Here is a 24,550-nt window from a genome sequence, read left to right on the forward strand (position 1 = left end):
GAGCTCAGGCCACAGCCTTGGATGAAGGCTTCTCGTGCTGCCCTGCACCATCTTGCCCCTTAAATACATCAGCAAAACTCTTTGTGTTACCACACCATAAATCAGACTTGGGAACTGAAGAAGATTTCTTTCAAACCTGGTTGAAAAGGGGCTGGGAGCTGTAAACCGATATTGACATTGGGATGGTCAAACCACCATGTCGGAGAAGCTGTTGATGACGTCTCTCAAGCTGTGTCTGACCAACCCCTCACTTGGCCCTAGATGATACCTCCCAGAGGTCACTACGGCATGGACATACTGTCCTAGTGCCTGGGAGGCACCTCAAAACGTAGCTGTTTGCAGAAACAGAAAGCGGGTTCAACTGAGGCTTCATTTACAACTTCCTTCATGGAGAAGCACTGCTAAATCCAAGACTGCTGGTAACAAAGAAAATGAAAGCAAAACAACAAAAAAATCCCTCTGGTGGAAATGAGTATTGTGATTCTCATAAATAGTAGTTCTTTTCCAAAATGAGTATTTCATAACATGCAGATCTGCATTAGGCAGATCTTTCCCACTAATCTGTTTGACAGGTGAGTTTCAGCAGCCTGAAAATACTCTATAAAAATTTGTAACAGGGGTGAATAGAAAGCTATTCACTGAGTCTTCTTTTTTTCTCAAAAGTATCGACTTAAAAGAAACCAGAGCCTGGAGATGAGCTAGATTCAACCTCTACACTGACAAAAAGACGCTGGAGTAACTAAGGCTGATGCTGGACGGGCAGCTGAGCCCATCTCATGGCCAGGGAAGGGTCCTCCTCACTCCGGCACTGGCTCCCACCTCTCCTTGCACTGCCCCGGGCTTGGTGGGCTCTTCACTGAGCCAGTCCCCATTGCTAGCCCAGAATATAACTATCTGGCTTTTTGCTGGGTTGAGCTGTACTGGCTCTGATGAGCACCAGCGCTGATCCAAGGTAAACAGCAAGATCATGGGGCCAGGAGCAAGAAGGGAGCAAGCACGAAGCGGGGCTTTTTACTTTGAGAAGGGGGGAACTCATCTAACACCTCACTGCATGTCTCATAAGCATCATTCACCATTTGTGCTTTGTATGTATATGTGGGTATTGTATCCTATTCGATTATCACATCCCGCCCCTACCACTGACGCCAACAGCAGCTGGTTGAGAGGGAGCAGTTATTTCTGTGATGCCATATCATTGTCTCCTGGTGATTTTCTTTCACAAAATTGCATCTGCAACATTAAGGTCCGCTTTTTAAAATTAAGCCCTTGAGTCACTCTCTTTTGCATGAGGCCACTCCATTTCAGTGCTACTGTCTGCCACCAGAATGCTCTCTGTGCTGGGAATGACTCTCTGCTGAGAAGAGTGGTTATGTAGTGATATTTTTTCCTCTAGGTGATTAAGGACCTAATTGTCCCAAATATATTACTGGACTGTAGCATTATAGAAGCCAAGGAAATCAAGTTCAGCTGCCTCCAAAAGTCATAGAAAGGAACATATTATTTTAAGCCAAGGCAAGCCCCTAGGTAATTGTTTTAATTAAGTCAATCATGGAGGTAGTTTTACAATCTAACTGTGCTGAAGAACTATTTTACTGGCTGATTGCAGTCATCAATTAATTTTCAAGTGCCTTTTGGTGGTAATTCTTCCAGGTTATAAAGAAATTACTTTTGCATTTAGTTTTTCCACGTAAGCATTCTGTTGCAACATTTCCAATTCTTTCTTATCCCAAACCCCACAAATCCTTAACCGGCTTAACCAGTATATACTCACAATCCAAAATTATCCAGAAGAGGAGACTAAGGAAGTGCAACGTTTTACCCAGTCAGATAGTATTGACATGCAAGGTAGACTTCAAGATGCGCTTCTCCATATCTATCCATGTATGTCCATGTATCTTTAATAAGGACACAAACATCCTCCACAGCCTTCTCCATGGCAATCTCATGCACTGATTCTGCCAACACAAGTTTTCAACACTCATCAGTAAAAAGTTTTGAAATGGTTTTACTATTGCGAAACATTTTACAGGCAAGTCTGGATTCTTTTAATATCTGGGTTTATGTTTGAACCTCCAGGACATGCCTTTGCTGTATTTCCAGTCTTTCCTCCTTCACTGTAAAACCTGAAAAATTATTTTTTTCTTTTTCTTATGATATCTAAGAACCTTTATAAACTCTAGGAACTATGCCTTAAAAAAGGTCAACTATATCAAGATGATGTCATCATATGGACATTTTCTTTGGCAGAAAAACTGTTTTAGGTGTTTCCTCCCATCCTTTGCTGCCCTTATGCAGTTTGCTATGCTATCAGCTGTGTCCCTGCAATGGTTTGGTGTCCCTGCCATGAAACAGCTCCCAGAACACCCAGAATCAACACAAACATTTTAAAAAGTGTTTTTCACCTTCTTCTGTGATCTGTCTTTGCATGGTGGCCCCACTGAGAGTTGTCCTGGTCAGCTCCAGCACAGCACGGGAAGGACCGGCCGGGCACTGCTGCTGCCCTGGCTGCAAAGGAAACCTTGGTAAAACAAGCAAGTGCACGCGGGCCCAAGGGGGTTACAAGGCTTGCCTGGCTTCTCTGCAGACATGGGCGCAGCGGGGATTTGCAAAGCCTCCACACCCTACCCACCACAGGACCCTTGCACACACCCTAAGTGTTGCCTCTCATAGCCCCTCCCTCCCTTTGAACAACCTGGTCATCTCTTCTTTTCCCCAATTCAGAAATTGTGCCTACGCTAAGGTGAGGGCAGCATCCGAGGAGTTCCTTTTGCCAGATACAGAAAGACCCAACAACCCTAAAAATCCACTCTGAAGCACCACCTGAAATTATAGGGATTCCTGAATCCTGTGCACTGTGGTCCAAGGAGAAACCTGGGATAAAGGATGGGACTTTGATAGGACTCAAAGCACCTCTGTGAAGGCGCTTTCCTTCTAGGTGTTGACATCTTACATTTTGTTTTCAGATGGACTTTATTTGCATTACCTGAATAAACTTTCTAGTTAATAAATTACTTAACAACTCTGTGTGACTGGAGTAGTAGTTAATCCGCTGATATTGTTGTGGTGTTCAGCCAAATAAGAGTAATGACTGAACAAAGTTGAATACACAAGTTGGGAATGTTTTGCTTGCTGAGATATGAAAAAGTCTCCAGGGTTTGCTTGGTGGACTACTCCTGTATTAACTCACATCTCAGCGCTAGCTAAAAATTAATGGGAAAAAACAAGTGCTGTGGGTTGTTCAGAATGAGATACTGGGTTGCATATAGCAATCACTGTCATTGTCACTGCTCTAAACCACTGATTTTTTTAAAAAATGCTATGTTGTCTACTTCAAGATTTTTTACATTAGCTATTTATTGTCAGGAATCTTTTCCAACTTCCTTCCCAAGTAAATAAGGAAATCCTGCTTTGAAGAGGCTGGGGAAGTGTTTGTTATATGTTTTTTATTCCCAGACACTCAAGTTCTTGTTTTGCAAATTGATGTCAGCTTGAGTTTAACTTGAAAAATTTGAGCGAGGAAAAGCAAAAAACTTAGCCCCAAGAGTAAATATACTGCAGCTCAGTGAAGTACACTGCAGTTTACTTTTAGTTAAATATTGTTATAGTTATAAATGTTTTTTCAGTTAAATATTACACAACTTTGGAGTAGGAATGATGAAACTAAAACGCATATTGGCGCAGGAGACAGCTTCGCTTTCTATTCTTCCTCAAGTCCTTTCTGTTTATTGAGTTTCAGTGCCGTACGAGCCCAAGAAAACATCTTGCACCTGGCAAAATTTGCCATCTGTAAACACCACCAGACCAATTCAGGCTCTGTCCCTGTGGCAATCTGGCCACAGAGCTGTTTTAATACTCTGTTTGACAGTAGCTATGGGGAACTTCTGCTCCCCACTATATAATGACCCATTTTTCAGGACAGAAGGAAAATGCCTTTGCTGCTTGTGTCACTGAAAATATAAACTGGCCACCGAAGACCCAGATACACAAAATTCCATTATAATATTTGCATGACATTTATGCAGTACCTTCTATAACATAAAAGCGTGTGTATTTTTTATCACCACCATGATATCATTGGCATGTTCACCAAGGCCAGTGTTTCCTTTCAGCTTTGCTTCAACTAATTTACAACCCAGCAATCTGCACAAGTAATTCAAGTTCTGCCGGTCTTGCACTGACTCCACTGCCGTGTGTTTCCTGCTCACCAGCCTCTGAAGTTTCCCTCTAATGCTCTGGACAGCCTTGTCTAGCCCTGACTAACCTGGGTAGTCCCTGAGCTCTCGCAGCCCCCCTGAATTCACAGCTGTTAATCTGGAAAGAACCACATTTGAGACGTTGCAGGTACTACCACACTGAAGGATTTAAAAGTGTTTCCTGAGTGAGAGTCACTACACCCCGCTCCCAGAAAGTCCTCCATGTCCCTCACTCAGGAATTTGTGGCCACATTCTCTTCTTGTTATTGCCTATTTTTTATACTAATCACACAGCATGAAAGACTGAGCAGATGAGTCTTTCTAGCTGCTGGCATGAAGTCTTTCAATAGGCATAAAAGAAATGGTAGAAAAACCTTTGCGTCTTAAAATAATTAGTATCTAGACTGAAGTATGCAGCACTTCAGCAATCATCCAGGAGCCACATCCGCATGCCACGGATCAGAGCAGTCCACGATGCTTCCCAGTGTCTGTACCGAAGCTAACGCAAACAGAGACCAGTATATGCAGTGTCCACTTCACCTGCTACCAAAATCACTCCCCAGAGCAAAGCAGCCACCAAGCAGTCCCAAAACCTCCACAGCCGTAGGACACAGAGTGAATAAACCCAGAAAGTGTACACACAGCAATGGGTATCAACTTATACAACATGATACTCTTGCTGTGGATGAGTAGATGCAAATACAAACAAACCTATTTCCCACTTTCATTAGTATATCCTCATGATGGCTGTGCTGGTATGAATACAAAAACAAATCCACACGTACTCAATATGGATTAAATATGTTGTAGACCAAGCCAAACCAAGACTGCAGGAAAACAGATTCTGCTGGACAGAGCCGAGAATTTTACTTCACTCCATGTTTTTTCAATCACAAGAGAGAAAACAGTCCATCCAATTAATATAATAAAAATATATGGTCCAATCCATCATGCCCTTTTTTACTAGTTACAGGAACAGGGAAGGCGTTTCACATAAGTAAAAATCATCCCCAGCTGCTTCTCTCTGTTTCCTCTGCACCCACAGCATTTTGTTGCCAGCTGGGAGAACACATCCAAGTGGGAGCCCCGGCCGCAATGCCAACAGTATAGGGGAGTGCAAATGGCAGGTTCCCTCAGTGAGGAAGCAGAAATCTCATTCAGTTCTCTGCCTACTGCCCTGTGTATTGCTTTTAATCTGTCTCAGGAGAAAACTGTAGCCTGGGCAAAGACAGACAGATATGTGACAGATGCTTTACCATGAAGAAGCTTCCAAAACAGTCATTTGTTTGCATGCGTATCTGGCACCCTAAAGAGAAATATTTGTCTTCCATTTTCAGTGGAGGTTAAAAGCACTCACCTATGGTAAAGATAATCAAATTTCATGCTTCAAGGCTTAAGCTGATTGCTTAGCAAGGCTTTGCTATGTGCCAGGGACAATTCTTCCTCTTTCTGAAACATTGCAGAGGCAGCTAGGTGTGTTACGGATTTCCTTCCAGCTTCTCCCAGAGCTGGGGCTGTGATGAACCTGTTTCAACATTATCACTTTGTTAATATAATATAGAGAAAGACTTAAAAGCGGCTGTAAACATCCCCTTTGCTCCCTTAGCAAGGGGCTCTTAGCATCATCTAGTGCTTCACACAAGTCTGGTCATGTAATAAGGTAATAGCCGCATGGCCAGATCCAGCCTTGGGGATCTGCAGCTGAAATGAGTTGCTTCTACCTTAGCGATCTCGAGGGACATACAGGGAAGTATAGCCATATATCCCTTACAATGGGTATATATGTTATTCTAATGATAAAGTCATTTCAGCTCATCCAAAATGAAGTTTTTTGAAACTTTTCTTTAACCAAAATCTTTCACCCTAAGACAAACAGAAATTTTGAAATGTGAGGCTTTCCGGTGGAACTGAAATTCTGAGTTGCAGCACTACAAATAATAATTAAAACAGTGACATATAAACAATTTACATTAAAAAACATGACAAGGAATCTTGGACCAAGGCACCCCAGTGAAACTAATTGCACTGACTGACTGAGTAACATCTAGGTTCTTTGCTGGGACACGTGTGGTGACAATCCCTGGCATTTGGCTCATCCAGTGAATGTCAGAAGAGCCAGTACCATGCACAGTACTACAGCCCAAGGCTGGAGTTTTACCAAAACTCACAGGGAAGTTTAAAATCAGGAAGGTGCTCTTTCCTTTTTAACCCACAGCAACCTAATAAACCAGGTCAGTCGCCCAGGACAGTATAAAGCACAGGAACTGAGTTTCCAGAGATGCTGCCAACAAACCTCAGATCCATGGTTAATGATCTTGTGAGGGTGTACAAATCTTGAGAATACTGCTGCCACTGCTCCTCTTGCACTCAAGAACTGGCTAAGTACAAACATTTTATAGAAAGCTAAAGATGTACTAATTTTCTTAAAGATGAAGAGTGCTCATCAAGGACACTATACTGTTGGAAGTACCCCTGTAAAACTGACATAAGGAAAAAGATTTAAATATATACAGTACATCATTAACAGGCAAAAGGTTAAGTATTTTGTCAACTAAAAATGAGAGATCCAAAGTTAGATCTAGAGTGCTAATGCTACAGCATTATTGGAAATGAGTGTGGCATGCATATGCACATATATTCCCTGCTTTATTTATCAAATCCACTGCTTGGGGCATTGAAAGAGAGACATCAGGTCTGAATAAATTAATACATAGGTGCATTTTGGGCCAGCTAGACCATTGCTGTTGTTTGTGTAACACCGTAGGCAAAAAGGGCATTGCACTGATAAATAGATCCTCATTCTGATCCCATGACAGCATAAATCACGATTAGCTCATGAATTTGCAATGGTTCGCAACTGACAGTAAAACATGAGGTCTGAATCTGGCGCACGGATCATGAAGGAATGAACAAACCGCAAGAGCCAAGATGTGATCTGTCCGGCACATGTGCAAAAAGGAGGACCACTGTGTGAGGTTAACTCTGCCCTGGCTGCCACAAACCATGCCCTGGCTCCCTCAAACCAGGAGGCTTGACAGGATGAGGCTGTTCGTGGCCTGTGCCCCTGAAGCAGAGCGTGGCAGTGCACCATGCATGCATTCGGTGGCTGCGAAGGCGGGCACAGACTGCCCCTTCCTTTCGGGGAGGAGAGCAGGCACAGCAATTTCTTCCTCTGCTCTTACAGCCAGATATTCAGCGGCTTCATGGTAGGAACCAACAGCTAAAGTGGCAAAGCCCAAACTGACAGAAGCATTCAGGTGTCTTCTGGTAGGAATCTGGTACCTAAGTTAGGAGTTAGCTTGTGCAGGAAGCCTTAAGTGGCCACAGCATCTTTGGTGACAAAAAGCTCAATCTGAGCCATGCTCCCAGGAGGTGGAAAGCTACAGCCGGAAAGCACAGCCATGAGGCTACTCTCTTCTCCAGAATGGCTAAATTCCCTCTCCGTAGCTACAGCACTACAATTACATGCTTTGATACCTGTGACGAAAAACACGACCTCCTTTTCTGCTCGGCAAAGAAATCAATGTCGGGAACTGCTACGTACCAGAAGGTCAACTCTGCTTTCTCTGACTTGGAAAATGAGCGCAGCTCTGCTGTGCTGGGGCTGGCAGGGAGTGACAGCAGTGGTAATAACAACCATCTGCATGACTGCGAGAAGTATATGTATAAACACGTGTGAACCTCTGTCCTCTGAAAACATCTTCATCGCCCCCATCACTGCAATCAGTGAGGAAAGAGAACTAAGGACTTTTTCAAGACACTCTTCTCTTCCCTTCATTTTTACACATTTTCAGAGCCATTACAGATTCCTACTAGTCACACTGCTGGCGGAGAAGTGTTCTCAGGTATGGTAGGTCCAGTGCCAGGTGTTTCCTTGACGTGCCAAGTATCACAGGTCCTGAGCCCACAGGACAGATTAAGGTTGATCTCTAATTAAACAGTTCGCTGAGTAAGCTTTAATAGGATGAAGGAGCCAGGAAGAATCAGAGGTTTTGCTGGGGAGCTGCTTCAGTCTAGCACCACACAAATGAACAGATCTTAGTTTTGTTTAAACAGGCACTAACAACATTCCTTCCCACTGGTGTCACGACCCCACAGTTTTACTGCGGTAAAATTTCATCAAAACAGTAATTTTACACTCTCAGAACCTTTGAAACAAATTACTTTCAGTGTAAGTTTACACCTATTAGAGACAAAAATTGACTGCAGAAAAGTAAGCATTGAAAGTAGCAAAGATTTTCAAGCGTATTCGATGGTGAAAGTAGTTGGAGTTTCACTCGTATTATCCTATGTCGGCATGGAAACCCATAAACATTTTATCATTGTGCAATGATATTTTAAGATCTGAAAACTTCAGAATGAAATGTGACATGATCATTTTCGAAGAGGTGCATTTGAGTGGGTTTTTTTCCTGGTTTTCTTCATTGTTCTTTTCAAAACAAACTTCATTAATTTTGCCTTACAACACTGGCACTAACTAGAAAAGTATTAAATCAGAGACGTAAGGAATATCCATGGAGGATTTCAGATGATGGGTCAGGGGGACATGGACCATGCCTGGTAGACATCTATAAGCTGAGTACATGGCTCTTAAAAATCTTTCATGAATTGGTACGTTTACCCACAAAAATAGTTCTGTTACAAGTCATAGGCTGGGGAGAAATCTGTGAAGAGGTTGAAAAAACACAGCATGAAGACCAACTCCTAAATGTGAACAACAAGAGTGCTCGTAGTGCCCTGGGCTTGCTTTCACTTTTGTTTCTATTCTCTGTGAAAGGAAACACTGGAAGAAGTTTTGTTTCCTTCAAAAGAGGTAGGGCCTCCCTGGACACTTGTAATGAACATCCACACAAACTCTCTTCAGCAGGCAGGAATCTTCCTCCAAGTTAGTTTACCACCTTTTCATTGACTCTTCACATGGCTCCCTCAGATGAAATTTCTTTCTTAGGAATTTATGAACCGTGATAAACAAAGTAGGATGGAGGCAGGGGTTTTTTGTAGGATTCTTTTGTGCATGCGCTAAAATCTGTAAGAAACTCCTGTTCTGAAGCTGATGCAAAGAGCTACTTTGCATTAAGTAAAAGTGAATGGGAGTCCCACTAGCCCCACTCAGAAAGGGACTGGGATGCTGCAAAGCAGAAGGAGTCCAAAATGTCACATTTACTTTGCTCAGAAGTCATAGGAGGAGATCATGAGCTCACTTTCAAGAAAATGTTAATCCTCTCCATCTGACATATGTGTTGGAATGACACAGATTTGAACTGTTCTGGCACACAGATTTGAATGCTGCAAAGAGCCAGACAAATAAACTGCCTGCTGCCACGTTAAACAGGGATTTGGGGATCATTTTGCTACATTATGGTGGAAGAAAAAACAATTAATTTCCCTGTAAATGGTTCAACAAAATGCAGTTACATCTTCTAAAGATCTTCTTGATAGTCAGGAGAGATGAAGAGACCTTTGTTTTCATTTTGCCCTGTAGTTGTACTGAGAACTCTCACCTAGCACTCAGGTTATGGATGTTGGGCAGGGGCCAAAATTTCACACCGCTCCGCAGCAACAGTGTGAAAGTGAATGAACTCAAGCCTCTGCACTTGGATTTGAAATCCCCATTTTCCATGGCTGCACTGTCAGCAGACCATACTGGTGCTACCTCTGCAGATTTTAAAGCATCTGCAGATAATTATGCAGTTGCTTATAATCCACAGTCTGCGTGAGCTGAAGGTATCAAAGCCGCAGTGAAAGTCAATGGCCACATCCTAAATCATGCACGTGCCTTCGGAAAACTTCCATCTGGGCTCAACAGTTTGGAGAAAAGTTTGCAAGAAGGAGTCTTAGAGGTTTGAGAACCAACCAACCAATCAACCAACCAAACCCAAAAGTGACTTCAGATAAAGACAGCCCAGAATGTACCTGGCGTTCATCTACCGTGACATTAAGCACGTCACGACCCGGGGGAGAAGCAGCGCTGTCTGAGAGGTTGCAATGGCAGCACTGGACTGGAGCTCATGGCGCAGGGGCAGGTTATCGGCTCACAGGCCCCTTTCTGCGATGCACTAGCTCTACGGCAGAAGCTACAGAGCGGGATAACACAGCGTGGAGTCAGGAAACTCTGGGCCTCTCCGTACTCTTCACCAGAGCCTTAATCTCTTAAAAAAAAAAAAAAAAAAATGCTGTTTTCACCATTCGCTAGTGGAGGTGGCTCAGAACGGTTGCCGAGAAATGCCCTGCAACGTGACGGCTGAGAAACGACCCCCCGCTTCGGGGAGGGGCAGGCAGGAGCCGGAGGCGCCCCGGCAGGACCCGCACCGCCCCCCCCGCCGCGGCGGCAGCCGCCCGGCTCGGCGGGACGGGGCGGGGGGAGGCGGGGTCCCGCCCGCTCCGCTCGCCACCGCGGGGCCGGGGCTGCCGGGGAGGCGGGCAGCCGGGGCGGGGTGTGCAGCGGGCGGGCTGCCGGGGGCCGCACTTCGCCGCGGGAGAGCGGCGGGTGAGCCCCCAGCCCAGCCCGGCCCGGCCCGGCCCGCTCCTCCCCGGAGGGAAAAGCCTCCCGAGCGAGGAGCGCAGCGCAGCCTCGGGCGAGCCCTGCCCGGCCATGATGCTGCCCGCGGCCGGTCCCAGCCCCGGGCAGACCTGCGGGGCCGTGCTTGTCGCCGCCGTGCTCCTGCAGTCCGTCTGCGTGGCCGTCACCTTCCTCTACTTCACCAACGAGCTCAAACAGGTTGGTGGGGGCGGGCAACCGGGGGGACCCCGCTCTCCCCCTTTCTCTCCCTTTTTTTTGGCCAAGAAAAGGAAGGACAGACGGACACCCGCGCGGCGTTTGTCCTTGCTCTGTGCAGAAGCCGACTGCGGGTTTGCGCTGCGCTGCCGGCGATGCGAGCGGAGCTGCAGGCAGCTTCAAGGTGTTTGTTTGGCAGGAGAGCAGAGCTTCCCCAGCGCTCCCCAGACAAAGAGCTTCGCTGTGCGTGTGCCTGCTCCTTTGTCTAAGCTTTCCTTGGGCCGTGGGTATGCACGCAGGGGGCAGTGTTCAAGGCAAGAACAATTAAAAAGGTTTTGCCTTTTTGTTTTTTTCAAAGAAGTTACACTTCTTTGCAGAGAAGTAGCAAATGTGCTTTTCATTAGAGCGCCAAACTTGCTATCTCGTCACATTGCGGTGCCCCACCAGCACTGCAGAAACGTTAGTAGCGCTCGGAGGACTGCAACAGCAGCCTCTGCCAACTGGATACTCATGTAGACAACAGGGGAAAAAAGACTGAGAAAAGCTGAGGTGCCTTTTAAATGCCTCCTCTGGGAAAATACATAGTTTTAAGACGGTGACTAATCCCAAAGGAACTTCACCCAGACAGCAAACACCACTGAATTCCTCAGAATGACTTGTAAAATACCCACGGTATAGCCTAGATGCTTTGGTCTCCTTGCAGCCACCCTTCAAGCCTGCTAGCTGCTGCTTAACTCTTTCCTCTTCCTGCGAAAGATCATTTGCATTCCAAGCAAATTACATTTATTTTATAGTCCCACAAGCCTTTCGGTGTGTGGTCCTGCTTTTCGCTGACCCCCTAGTACTCAGGGTTTCCCTGAGTGTCTTGCCCAAAATTTACTATCCTGCCGTACAGTTGTACCAGTATGTTGCTCTCCCTGGCACTAAGGTAAACCTAACTGCAGGTAAGTGTGCTATAGTTATACAACTTCAGAAAGTATTGCATAAATGTAAAATGTTATGTTACCTGTGCATTTATTCCACACCAAATTTAATAGGTGGGGTCTTCTGAGATGCCAAAGTCCTCTGTGAAGCAAATGTTAAAGGGTATACAGTATTCTACAATATAAGCCAATGCTCATATTTTGGAAACGTATAAAACAGATTTTCCTGCTAAGTTTATAGCTGTGGCTGTCCCATATTTGGTGAAATGGGGGAGTCACAGAGACGTGTTGATTTTATGAAATCAGGTTGCATAGTACTGATAATGAAGAAAAACATATAAATGCATTCTCGTCTCTTCATGCATACGGTTCAGAGTCCTTTGCTAACGAGCTTGCCAATCTAAGTAATTAGTAACCACACTTTTCTTTCCCTTCCTTTTATTCAAATATGTACACCTGGGACACAACCACATCTAGTGATACTCGCCCAAAATACAGTTCACTGTTTCTGAAGAATACAAGCCTGCATGTGGTGTGAAAAGCTAAATCTGCCCACACTGAAGTTCTGCTGGGCTACAAAGTAAGGTTGCTGGCTCTGGAGGGGGTACCTTAAGCACGTATTCTTGCATGTGCCATCTGGTGCGCAATAAACAAGGAAAAAGCTTATCTAGAAACACAGTCTGCTACCCCACATCCACATGGTGCATGTGGAATAAATCTCAGAAGATAAACTGCAAATTTTGTCTGCCCATTTTTTTCTTCCCTTTGTTGTTCACAAGGTCTGCATTTCTACACCTTCACCAAATTACTATGGCTGCACAGACTGCAGATATTTTTATCTTTACAAAAAGAATAATGTATAACTAGCAGGGTTTTTTTTCTCTGCAGCTGTAGTAATCTGAGTAGGACTACAAATATGACCATTTGTTTAACAGTTTTGCTATGGGAGGAAGTGCTGAGACACGAGCACAATAAAGTTCATTATGCTTCAGGATACAGGGCTGCAAGGAAAGTATCCTCAGACTTCCTTCTGTTTTGAAAACATAGTCCATGCACTACTCCTAGAATAGGAGAGAAGCTTTACAAGGTAGCGTTCCTGCAGGACTTCTGTCCTCAAAAACTTAAAAGTGCTACAGATAAACCTCATTTGAATAAGTCTTACAACATCCCCATGCCTTACTTTCTCTACCCATAAACCAGAAATAGCAGTCCTTCAGTACCATACGGTGCTGATACAAGGTTGCATTCCCTGAGGATTTCAAAATGCATGCAAAATACTGTTCCAATGCCAGGATAGTAAAGCTGTTTGGGGGAAAAGTATGCCAGGTAAGGAAAAGGCAGAAGCGCAGGACTGTTTGCTTCCAGATTGGAGGCAAAGCTCAGAGGTGAGCTGTAGCAGGTCTGGTAAGAGAATAAACTAATATCTTATCTGCTCACTTTTTTTTTTTTTTTTTTAAACTCATCAAACTACTTTGTTACAGAAGCTAGTATAGTTAAAACTGTCAGAGCCCTTAGTTTTAAGTGTGTTTTTACCTTAATAAGCACATAATTTTAATCACTTTAAGTGGGTTCTTGAAACAAGAAACCTGATTTAACAATATCACTGTACTTCTCAGCAAGGACATGGAAACCTTCACAGACACTCATAGTGGTGGCCCCGTTTCGCTTTGATGCCTGCAAAGTACAGAATCATTTCAAGTATTAGATGAAGCTCAGTAGAGTCTGCTGTGGCAAACTGAAGCTGCTGTTCAACCCAGTAGGACTTGCAGGGTAGTATGAGTGAACTTTCCTAATCCTCCTGGAGCATGGAATCTCTTCCTAAACGCCTTTGTTTTCTGACAGGCAGGAAAAGTATGGGAGTGTGAAGGAGGAGGTGACTCCATTTGTTGCTTTCAATACCCCAGCCTCAAGGACAGCTGAAACTGGTACTTGTAGAATAAATGTATCTGTTTAGCAAACCAAACTTTTTTAACGCAAGAGTGACATTTAAATGTTACAAGAAGTCCATCTGAATGTTTTGCATGTTTATTGCTGATTGCTGTTTCGTCCAAGTTCCTGTAGTACTTTGCTGGCACAAGCCTTACCAGTCTTTATAGCTGATGCAGCAGCAATCGAGTTCAAAGCAAACAGGAGCTGATCTCTGCTGGCATTTGCTGGAGGCAGCGCAGGTTACGTGCTCTTACATTAAACAACAGCGCCAGCTGGAGTTGTGTGTGTCGCCTCGCCCTGGCCCTGCGGAGGCAGCGGGGCTCTGGAGGAGCTTTCTGCTGTGATACAAACTCTCCCAGCCGGATGCCCTTGGAGGCAACAGGAGTTTTGCCACTCTCTTCAAACTCATTTCTCTTTATCGGAAGAAAGTGTGCTTTCTCTGTGACTAGAGGGTATAGACACAGGCCCATGTCACAAGCATTCAGCATTATAATTTTATTTGGACCCAGATGTCATTTCTGTTGTCTGGACTTTGTTCTGGGCTATTAGGTCAAATACAGTTACAGAGAGACCCCAGACTGGATATGGGGAGGCTACGGTACGGATATATATCAACGAAAGCCTGGATTGTAAGTGGCATTGGCTGAAAAGACAGAATGGAAAGTACTTTTAAGGTCTGGTATTTTATTTTGTCCTCAATAATTTGTGAAGAAAAATCCCTTGTGCAAAAGAAATGTTTTTAATGCAGAACTAGAGAAACTAAAGAATTCACAACATTAGTGATTTGGGTATTGAATTTATGTCCGTGGAGATAATGTAGGTATATTTTTGCATATTAGGTATGCCATCATAGTTAAATAAATATGTAAAATGAGGATTAACTACTCCTGCTGTCTATATACTCATAACTTGCACCGTACTAGCAAATGCTTTAAAGAAAAAAGTGTTCCTAAGCGCAGTGAATTTAGTGACATACCACAGCTGAACATCTGCAAGCACATCACAGGTGAAAAATCCTGGCTTTCCCTTCTGCTGCAGCTCCAGGACACATACTCCAAGAGCGGCATTGCTTGTCTCACCGGGGAGGAAATCGGAAATTTCATCCAAAACTTGGATCTAATTGAAAACGAAGACAGAGCAGCTGATCCCTGCTGGCAAGTAAAGTGGCACCTGGGAAAGTTAATTAAAAAGGTATTTGGGAACTGACACGCTGAAACAGTGGCGCTTGGTGATACTACTATTGAAAAAATCCTAATAGCAGAATAAAGGGGGGCTCTCGGATTGTGTTACTGCAAAACAATAGTCAAGCCACAGCTTCAGCTGCAGAGTGCTTGCACTGAAGCCAAAAAAAATCCTGACGGTGGTTTGACTAGATTCAGGAAATAATAAAGCAAAGACAATCAGGTTTTACTAAGCTAATTTCAGTGATAGATTGGCTTATCTGAAATACCTCAGGGTAGAAGTGCTTGACTCAAGCTTGTTTTCTACCTGACCATACAGACCATAGTGCTATCAGAGGTGTCACTCCCTCTTTGGAAACACAGGGAGACTGGCATGAGAAAATGAGATGAAATGTAGCACAGGGAGAGGTAAAAAGGTGCCTGAGGAATGGTCTAGTCATGAACTGTATAATGTATTAGGGGAGGAAAGAGCGAGCGAGCACACAGCATCGGGCACAGCACCTTCTCCGCTCAGCATTCAAAGAACACCATCTCCTGCATGACTTAAATACAATACATGTAATTTTGGCTACAGAGAAGAAAATAAGCCTGACTGAAAAATCAGAAAGGCTAAAATCTCCTGGAATGGTTTTCAAAATCCCATCTCCAGCACATAAAAAAGCGCATCCATAAAAATTCACTTCTGGCTGCATACCTGGCAAATCCTGCAGCCCAAAATAGATCCTCTATTTGTATTCAGAGATCTCGGCTCCTTTGGTGGAAGTTCTGCCAGTGAAGTCCCTGAAACTTCTGCATAAAGTATTTAGTGGACGTTTACACATCTAATATACCTACTAGCTCCCTGATTGCTTAAAAAAAGATAGCCTGGGTGCCAGAAATAATAATAAATGATAATGATAAGGACAATGATGATGATGATGATAATAATAATAGTAGATGGACGGCTAGATAGGTAAGTGGAAATGTGGCAGGGCAGAACCCATCAGTAAATGGCAATACAGGGCCCATGTTAGTCACCCAGGGTGACTAACCACCAGGTAAATCATCTCAAACCATCAGCTTGCTGCAGCACCATCAGTAACCAAACTAGTTCATTTCAGCCGTCAGCAAACAGTTATAAAGAAGGGGAGTGCACAAAGTAAGATATGCTGGCTTAAGGGCTTAGATAGATAGATAGGTAGAGATATAAAAAGAAATGAAATTTAATTTCCCAGAGCCAAGATCCCACAGAAGTGCACGCTGCTAGGTATACTGCAAACAGAAGTTGACACTTGCACACTGTATCTCTTCTTAGGTAAGAAGAGCACGAGGGTCAAATTTTCCAGTAGACTTAAAGCCCAGATGGCTGAGCTCTCTTGAAAACGTTTTCCCACATATTTCGTTACATAAAAGATGTAAATGTAGAAGTGCTTGGTTACAACAAATTAATAGGCTTTTTTTTTATTTGCTTGTTGATCAAATCCAGAATGCCCTTTATTTATGAGTTTGAGAAAGGAGTGTCTTTTTCCTGCACCTATCAGTTTCTGCTGACAAACTAATTTGTTTTCTATGTGTTTGTTGGCAGATGATGTCGAGAAGCTACGAGGAAAACATATCTGCAGTCAACGGTATTATAATAATTTTATTATCTGTGGCAAAAAGGAGCTGCTAGTGACACCTGATGTGTAGCGGCTGAAGGAATTTTTTAAAAGTGCAGAAACCAGCGACTAAGATCTTGTACAGTTACACAGTTCTTCGGCAGCAAGTTACTGAAAAATGATTACTTATTACTAGAAGGCAAATTTTCAGAGGCCAGAAATATGGTCAAGTGGTTAGAGCAAGGTAGCCAAGGTGGATGCAGAGGACTCAGCTTCTAGACCTCAGTCCCCCAGTGTTACGGGGACATTTAAGCAGTCTGCTCTCCTGGGAACAAGCAGCACTGAACTGCTGTATGCATGGATTGATTAAGGAATAGCTCTGCTGAAGCTCGTACAGCTCCAAACATGTTGAGCGAAAGCATTACGATCTCCGAGTGGAAATTCAGAGTAAAGATTATGAATACTTAACCATAAAAGATACTGATCATGAATGTGAAAATCTGGTACTATGGGTTAAGTTGTCAATTAGTAATTTTGGGGTGGGGGGAGGAGAAAAAGGAGAACAGAGAGGCATATAAAGACATTTCAAGGAGAGCGAGAGTAAAAGAGAAATTTGAGCCTTATTAGCCAGTATATAGCATTCTTATGATTTAGTCAATTAAAAAAAAAAGACATACATATTCCTTAAAATCAGGTCGAAGGGGACAGACATGCTTTCTAACATTCTCGCTTCTAATGTGAGGTTCCTTTTCTGCTCTTTCCTTAGCTGAAAGAGCCCTGACGCTGTCGCACACCGATGGGCAGCAGCCACCGCGCAGTCCCATCAACAGGATCGCGGCGCATCTGACGGGCAACAGCAATAGGAAGAATTCCCTGTCCCCACGCAGTAAGGAAAAACCTTTGAAAACAGTTAAAGATCACAGAACTTACTCTCTCCTTGCTAGCCTGATGCTTACATACACTTTTTAATACTCACATGGAGTTAACAGTAAGAAACAAATCATAAAAAAGTCTTCTTGTCCCAAACAATGGTTTTTTGAGCTATTTCTTGCAGAACAGGGAGAAAGCCCGCTCCCTCTGGGCACCTCACTAACTTTTCTTCTGGAACCTTCATTAGGGGAAAAAAAATAAATACTCTTCTTCCTAATGTTAAGTTTTCCTCTTTTCTTTCCTTTAATTTCCTTCTGTTAGTTGTGTGAGTCCCAGCTGCTATGGTGACAGACCTATTAGAAATGCGAGACAGAGACAGGAGAGGCTTGACATTCAGGCCATATTAATGAAAGGCTTGGGAGGGTTTCTACGGCTTTAGAGGGTATCAGACACAAATGGATATTTTAACTTTGTTACTAAGTAACAACATGGTGATTTTCCTCTTATTTGGGAGAACAAAAATTAAAAATAAAAGTAGTTCATGTGAATTCCCACATAGAGCTAAACAGCTTACATCTGGACCTTCAAATTGTTTTGAGAATGGACCTAATGAGCTGCTGGGAAGAGCAGGTTTCCTTACTTCGTTATAAAAAACCAGTCTCCCCGACTAGCAGACACCTGGCTTCACTACCTGGCTTTTAATTTAACATTTTCTCTCTTTTTTCTCAAGTAGATTCCTCACCCAGAAGAGGGAACGGACAAAAAATATACAACTGGGAATCGTCAAGGAAAGGCCACTCTTTCTTGTACAACGTGGAGCTGAGAAATGGCGAGTTAGTGATACCCCAAACCGGGTTTTATTACATCTACTCACAAACTTATTTTCGTTTCCGTGAAAACGAGAACGAGGATTCAGATTTGTTGGCACAAATTAGGAACCCCAAACAGCTTGTCCAGTATGTTTACAAACTGACTAACTACCCAGAGCCCATTTTGCTCATGAAAAGTGCAAGAACAAGCTGCTGGTCTAAAAAGGCAGAATATGGACTTTACTCCATCTACCAAGGTGGTGTGTTTCAGCTGAAAAGAGAGGACAGGATTTTTGTTTCTGTCAGTAATGGTGACATAGTTGACATGGACAAAGAAGCAAGTTTTTTTGGAGCCTTTATGATAGGTTAAAAGATGAAAATCATGCTCCAAAGGAGCCAGTCTTCATAGTCAGGACCAGCTTAAAATTCTAGAAAATAGGGGATAATAAGCAAACACTGTAGCAATACCGACAATACCAGACTCCCCTTTCTCAGCTCGCTCAGCGTGAGGTCCGACTGTGCCGAGTACTCTCCCACCAGCCGGGAAGGAGCAGCAGCAGCTGGCTGCAGCTGCGGATGGTGATGCTTTGTGCAGGCATGGGCACCACGGCTCGCTGCCCAGCCAGGCTGGCGACGTGCGAGGATTTCACACGCCACAGATGATACCTTCGGCCAGCACCCCAGGCAGGTAAGCGCTCGCCACCACCTCCACAGAGATGCTCCACACCAGCTCAGCCACGGCAGGTGGGATGGAGGATGCTCCGGGTCTGGTTTCTTGAGGCTGAGACTGGACATCAAATTTTATTCGTGGCCTCCATTGGGACCCCATCTTGAATATCTCGGCTCCTGTAAGGAGCCTTTGAAGTACTGCTTCCTGGATGCCCGTGGAATTACTCTGGAAGTTTTTGTTTGAATCTGAATTTTACAAAAGTGAAAGGCTGTCAGAAACTCAAACTGCACGTCTTCATCTCATCTAACAAAGCACTTAAGCACCTAATTAATTTTAAGCACACGAACAGTCTGACTAAATCAGGGTATTTACATGCTTGAAATTAAATATGTGCTTAAGCATTTTTCAGGATCATGGCTTGAGTAAACACATTAGTCTGTCTTAATAAGGGTATTGTACATAAAAACAGCTGCTGAAATGGCACAGAAGAGGTTTTGAAATCAATCAGTATTTTGATCAGCACGTTATGATAGTGCCTATTTACTTAATTGCTGTGCTGCAAAGATTTCACCAGGCTTCCAATAGATTCAGTAATGTAGTTGCTGTTACACTTGTTGACAGCAAGTACTTGATCCAGAAAAAAGGTGTTTTTCTGTAAATACTGAATTCTATTAGGCATTTGCCACGAATTAAGCATGACATGGTTCTTCCATGTTTATTTCTACTGGCCTGTATTTGGTAGGATGTAATGCAGAATAACACACCCCGATGACTAATACTTTAAGGAAAACATACACAACTATCTGTACTTAAACAAGAGCTGCAATTTGGGTAATGCTGTTTTGATTTTTATTTTATTTTTAGGAATGGGTGGAAAATTTTCATAACTTTTTTTTAAATCAATTTTTTTTAAAACTGGCCACTGTATTTTTTAACTCTATGAGTAGGACTATTTTATATTAAAAAAAAAAACCTAAAGGGAAAAAAAGATTTGCAAGTGTAAGCTGTGGGCTAGATCCACAGCAAAAGTCGGGTAGCATAAATCAGCACATCCACAGCATTGTCAGTGGAGCGTATACCAATTTGCACCATGAATGCATTTTGTCCAGGTTCAGAGAAAACAGTGGGGAAAAGAAGGTGAAAGTGAAAAAAAAAATGGAGGGAAAGGAAGACAGTTGTTCTGCAAATGTTACTTTACGCCAACAGAATGATGCCAGAAGAAAATCTGCTTGTCTGTTTTTTCAGTACGCTAAGGTTGCCGTGGGAACCCTCACGTTGACCTCGACATTCTGGTAATTAAACCATTGTACAGCCCTTGTATATGGGCCTCACGAGTAAACATGCATCATTCATCTTACTACTTTGTCAACAAGAGGAAATGAATAGACACAAGCCCCTGCATTTATTTTGTCCTTCAGAAAAGCAGTTACATTGGTTCACTTAAATACCTGTGTTTGAGCAGCAGGAGAAGAATTTCAGGAATACTCTCCTTTTGTCAGGTTAGGGCAAAGAAACACACTGCCATAAGCCTAAAATGATGATTTTTAACTTTTGTCTGCTGTTTTAACGTAGCATCACATATGCTGTTTTCAGTGGTAATCAAATACGTGAAATTCTTCATCATTTACTGGAACACTTTGGTTTGCCCCATTCTCAAATCATCTGTTTGAACAGAGAACACAAAATATTTCTACAGTTTTCTTTCTGATTTCAGAATTTAATTCAGAAATTTTCTTCCTGCCAGAAAAGGCTAGGGAGAACAAAGCCATTCCCTACATATCTGGATGTCTGCTGTATTAGAGAAATGACTTTTGTAAGTTCTTGCAAATGGACCGGACTTTTTGATCTCACCACAGGATTGACCCATGTTATCAGATTTGAGGGTTTTTTTAGCAATTTATTAGAGTAAAAAGTTGGGGGTTTTTTTAGAATTGTTATTTTTATTTATCTTATTTGAAAGAAAATTTATTTGAACTGTGAAAAAGTATTTTGGATTTACTGGTGGCAGCTTACAGTCAGAAACCCTCCCTATGGCTAAGAAGCGATTTGTATAATGTAGGAGTCATGGCTGCTAGAAAGGACTGGAAGGAAACCGTGGGGGACGCCACAAACTCACAGCTGATGCTAAGACAAACTATTACACACGGATTTTTTTGCTCCATGTTCTCTCCTCAGCTCTCAATATACAACACCATGCCCACTGTCGCTTGGGGAATGCTCCCTGGCATTACCTTCCTTTTTTATCTAAATGTACATATTCTTGGTCTCTGCATGCAGAGCATATCGCAACAGGGATCACACCAAATAATCATATTTTATTTCTGAATAATCCAAAGGCATGCTTGCCAGATATTATCTTGGGGGAGATTATCAAGCAATATCAGTCAGGACACATTTGAAGATGAATGGAAAGATATAGCAACTTCTGTTTGCACATTTGCACCCTGAATCATACTTTTCATCTCACTTTATGTTGAATGGCGAATGTAGCAAATTTTTATTTGTGGATGTAGGTTGCGGTAACATGTAAATTTTGTAATTTTTCTACATGCATTTTATATAAAACATTTTCAGTAAATAGATATTTAGTCTTGCAGTGGTTATTGGTGTCATCCTATGGCTTCCATAACAACAACCCTGTCTGAAATAATTTCTCTGACATTGGTTGGTATCAGTCATAATCCATTAAATGCCACAAACGGTTGCAATGCAAAGGACATAATGCAAACCACTGAGCAATGCCATATTGTGTAATGCCATATAACTGGCTTCCAGACCCTAGTTGGTGAACAGCATCTGGAAGCAGTACAGTGAAGAAATCACTGAAAATGATCTCATGACCAGAGACTAGAAAACACTGAGCACTTCCCTTGAGGTTCTTCTTATGTTCCTGTGCTTTGGCAATTATTTAAGGCACTGGGAAATCTATTTAGTAGGAAAACATCTCATCCTTACCCATTACCAAACTACAGTAGAAGATATATTGAATTCAGAGGGACAAGGACCATTTACACAGATGTTGTAAAGCAGCAGTAAACTGGAGATCCCCTAATGTCGAAAAGAAATGCACTCCCTGCCCCAAAAGCAAACACGGGTTATTGTTTGGTCTATTCGCTCCACTTCTAAAATTTGCCCCAACCAAAAAAAGGTACGAAACCCAAGCAAACAATGGAAACTCAACAAGACATGAAGGCATCATCTAACCTGACCCCCAGCCCTGAGATGGGAGAGGGGGTGGTTTCGTCCTGCGTGTGCAGAGAAGGGCTACAGCTGGAGCAGCAGCAACGTGCCACAGCAGGGAAACCAGTTGCTCCTGGGGGACAAACCCCCAGGAATGTTGCCCCCACCTTAGCCACTCCAAGGGCTATTTCACCTCTGTGTGTCTCCTTTTGACATCGCCTTCTCTTAGCAGTTCCCAATATTATCTTACTCTCACTGTACTGGGCTCTGGCAGACCCCCACATCGCTGTTTTACGCACTGCACATCTACGTGATTAACAAAAGGATGCTTGCCTCCCTAATGGACTCATAATCTAAATACATTTAGCCCACTGTTTGTGTTAGGCTTTATTTGGAACAGATGGGCATGCCTCAAGCCTCGGTAATCAGACGAGTAGGTCTGTGTGTGCAGCTCTCCCCATCCACACTGAGACCCACTGGAACCAGTATGCCATCACCGGGGAGGAGCAGCCCCTGCAACCGCAGCCCCAACTTGCAGGGATGCCCACAGGTTTTAAAAAGAAATTATTCCTTTCATAGAGACTGCTTTTATTTCAGCAAAGGGTTCTCTCTTTTCTGGTGTTTCCATGGGAAAGAGGACATGCCAGCTAACTGGCTTTTATTGTACCTTTCATTACTTCATAGAAACGGACTTCTATTTTCTGCCTCTTTTTGCCTTAGTAAATGTAATTATTGTTGTTTGTATTGCAGCAGCATTCACTGCCCAAGCAGGATCAGGGAAGTGTTTGTTGTACTCCATGCAAACAGTTAAAAAGCCTGATTCAGACACTAAGATTTTGAGATTCATAATTTTAGCCTTCAGATTACATCTAAGTATTAGGGTCTAAGAAAAGACTGAATGTAGTGATCAATATAACATAAATAAGCATACTCAGACAAGATCTCATTCATCCCTCCAAGGCACCTGCCATTCAGTAGCAGAAATGGAAGATAGATTAAGATGTCATTGGTTCTGATCCAATTTTCACAGGTTGAGGTTTTTTTCATGTAGAGTTACAGGGAAGTTTATAGCATTTTTCATCGGAATCATGCAAAATTTGGTTCTCCATAACTTTTCTATTAACAGACTGAAATTGCATGCTATGTCACATGTTAAAAATCATTAATTTTCCTGTGATTACCAGGGTACCACAGTTAACTGCCGGACCACCACATCACTGCTGCTTTGTAATACCATGCCTTTTCCCGAGACATTCCTAATCCGAACCTGTATAGACATTTCCATTAATTTCTTCTGAAAGTTTTAGAGGTGACATCGAGTTGGGACACTGGGTCATGACAGAAGTGCTGTCAAACTGCTTGCGGTCAGCGAGACGGGGCTGTGGCTTATGGCAGAAGCCTCTCAGTTTAAGCAGCTTCCCATTTTTATGGGCTGTTCTACCAGACTTAATATAAATCACACTCCTTGTCTTTGATGCACATAATACTTTTGCACTGAACACATCATGTATTTAACACTCACAGCATTAGCTGAGAGAATCCAAAGTTATTCAAACTGCCTTGCAGAAACCTGGAATTTAAACACAATAGAATCCAAGGCACAAATTCCTCCTCAAGATATTTTCGATTTTGTTTGATTGTGAATTCTTCAGCTCGTGGCATTCTCAATTTGTATTGAGTCATGGGTATTTAGCCCATATAACTACTGGGTTAAGTAGTTAAGACAAAGTGGATTAACTGCAGATTTGCTGGTGAACTGAGCCAAGTTATCACTCCCCATTTAACATGAGATAGAAGTATCAACAAGAAAGTATGACCGGGAATAATTAACTATGCAATCCCATCCTGCGTGTTCTGGCACTAACAGAACACAAATCATAATGGATATTAATAAACACATGTAAATCAGGTGAACATCTCCATCCAAAGCCAGGACAGCTTTGAGTCTAAACCTGTAGATCTTCTTTAGAAAGAATGTCCAATGGTATTCAAAGAATGCGGGATACATCTACTACTTTCATGCCAGAAATTATTTAATAAATACTCTGTACTTTTAACCCAGAGCAAACATACCTGTGACCGATGAACCATGTTCTCTCTCTACTTGGTGAACAAGTCAAACGAAGAGGGACATTAAGGCCCAGGGTGTGACCTAGCGGCACAATGAGCTGAAGCACAGCAAAAAGCCAAGTCTGAAACGGATGGATGCCTTTGAGTTAGGGGCGTTAGAGCACAGCTTTGCTGATTAAGAAACTAGCACTATTTTGAAGTCTGCTTGCAGATGTTTGCTGCCTATAAACAACTGTAAAGTCACTTGAGCACATTCTGGGTTTTACATTATTAAGCTGGATTACCACTATTTCATCAGTGCTACTCACTGATGATAGTTGCTAAACTGTAACCTTTGAAAGCATACACCAGATGCTACCTTCTGTTCTTAAAATACATTTATAATAAAAGTCAAAACATCTTCTGCCCCCGGATATAATCAAAAAACTGCATT

The 24,550-nt window shown here is 42.9% G+C and overlaps 1 protein-coding gene across 2 annotated transcripts; it reads left to right on the top strand.

Moving 5' to 3' along the window:
- The first annotated feature begins 10,662 nt into the window (after window positions 1-10,662).
- Window positions 10,663-21,449, top strand: TNFSF10 (TNF superfamily member 10). Of its 2 annotated transcripts, none has more exons than XM_076341359.1 (5): window positions 10,663-10,911; window positions 14,799-14,951; window positions 16,506-16,548; window positions 17,285-17,404; window positions 18,119-21,449. In XM_076341359.1, exons 1-5 carry the CDS (start codon window positions 10,786-10,788, stop codon window positions 18,565-18,567), a joined length of 891 nt encoding a protein of 296 aa, XP_076197474.1. In that variant the 5' UTR covers window positions 10,663-10,785; the 3' UTR covers window positions 18,568-21,449. The 2 variants fall into 2 exon arrangements, with proteins under 2 accessions (XP_076197474.1, XP_076197475.1); XM_076341360.1 differs by having other exon boundaries at window positions 18,122-21,449.
- The last annotated feature ends 3,101 nt before the right edge of the window (window positions 21,450-24,550 follow it).

This window comes from Aptenodytes patagonicus, chromosome 6 (assembly GCF_965638725.1).
Source record: "Aptenodytes patagonicus chromosome 6, bAptPat1.pri.cur, whole genome shotgun sequence".
Taxonomy (NCBI): Eukaryota; Metazoa; Chordata; class Aves; order Sphenisciformes; family Spheniscidae; genus Aptenodytes; species Aptenodytes patagonicus.

Coding starts and splice junctions, on each gene's coding strand:
- TNFSF10 (XM_076341359.1), top strand. CDS start 10,786: ATGATGCTGCCCGCGGCCGGTCCCAGCCCCGGGCAGACCTGCGGGGCC. Junction 14,952..16,505: donor TGGGAAAGTTAATTAAAAAG/GTATTTGGGAAC, acceptor GTTTGTTGGCAG/ATGATGTCGAGAAGCTACGA. Junction 17,405..18,118: donor GAATTCCCTGTCCCCACGCA/GTAAGGAAAAAC, acceptor TTTTTTCTCAAG/TAGATTCCTCACCCAGAAGA.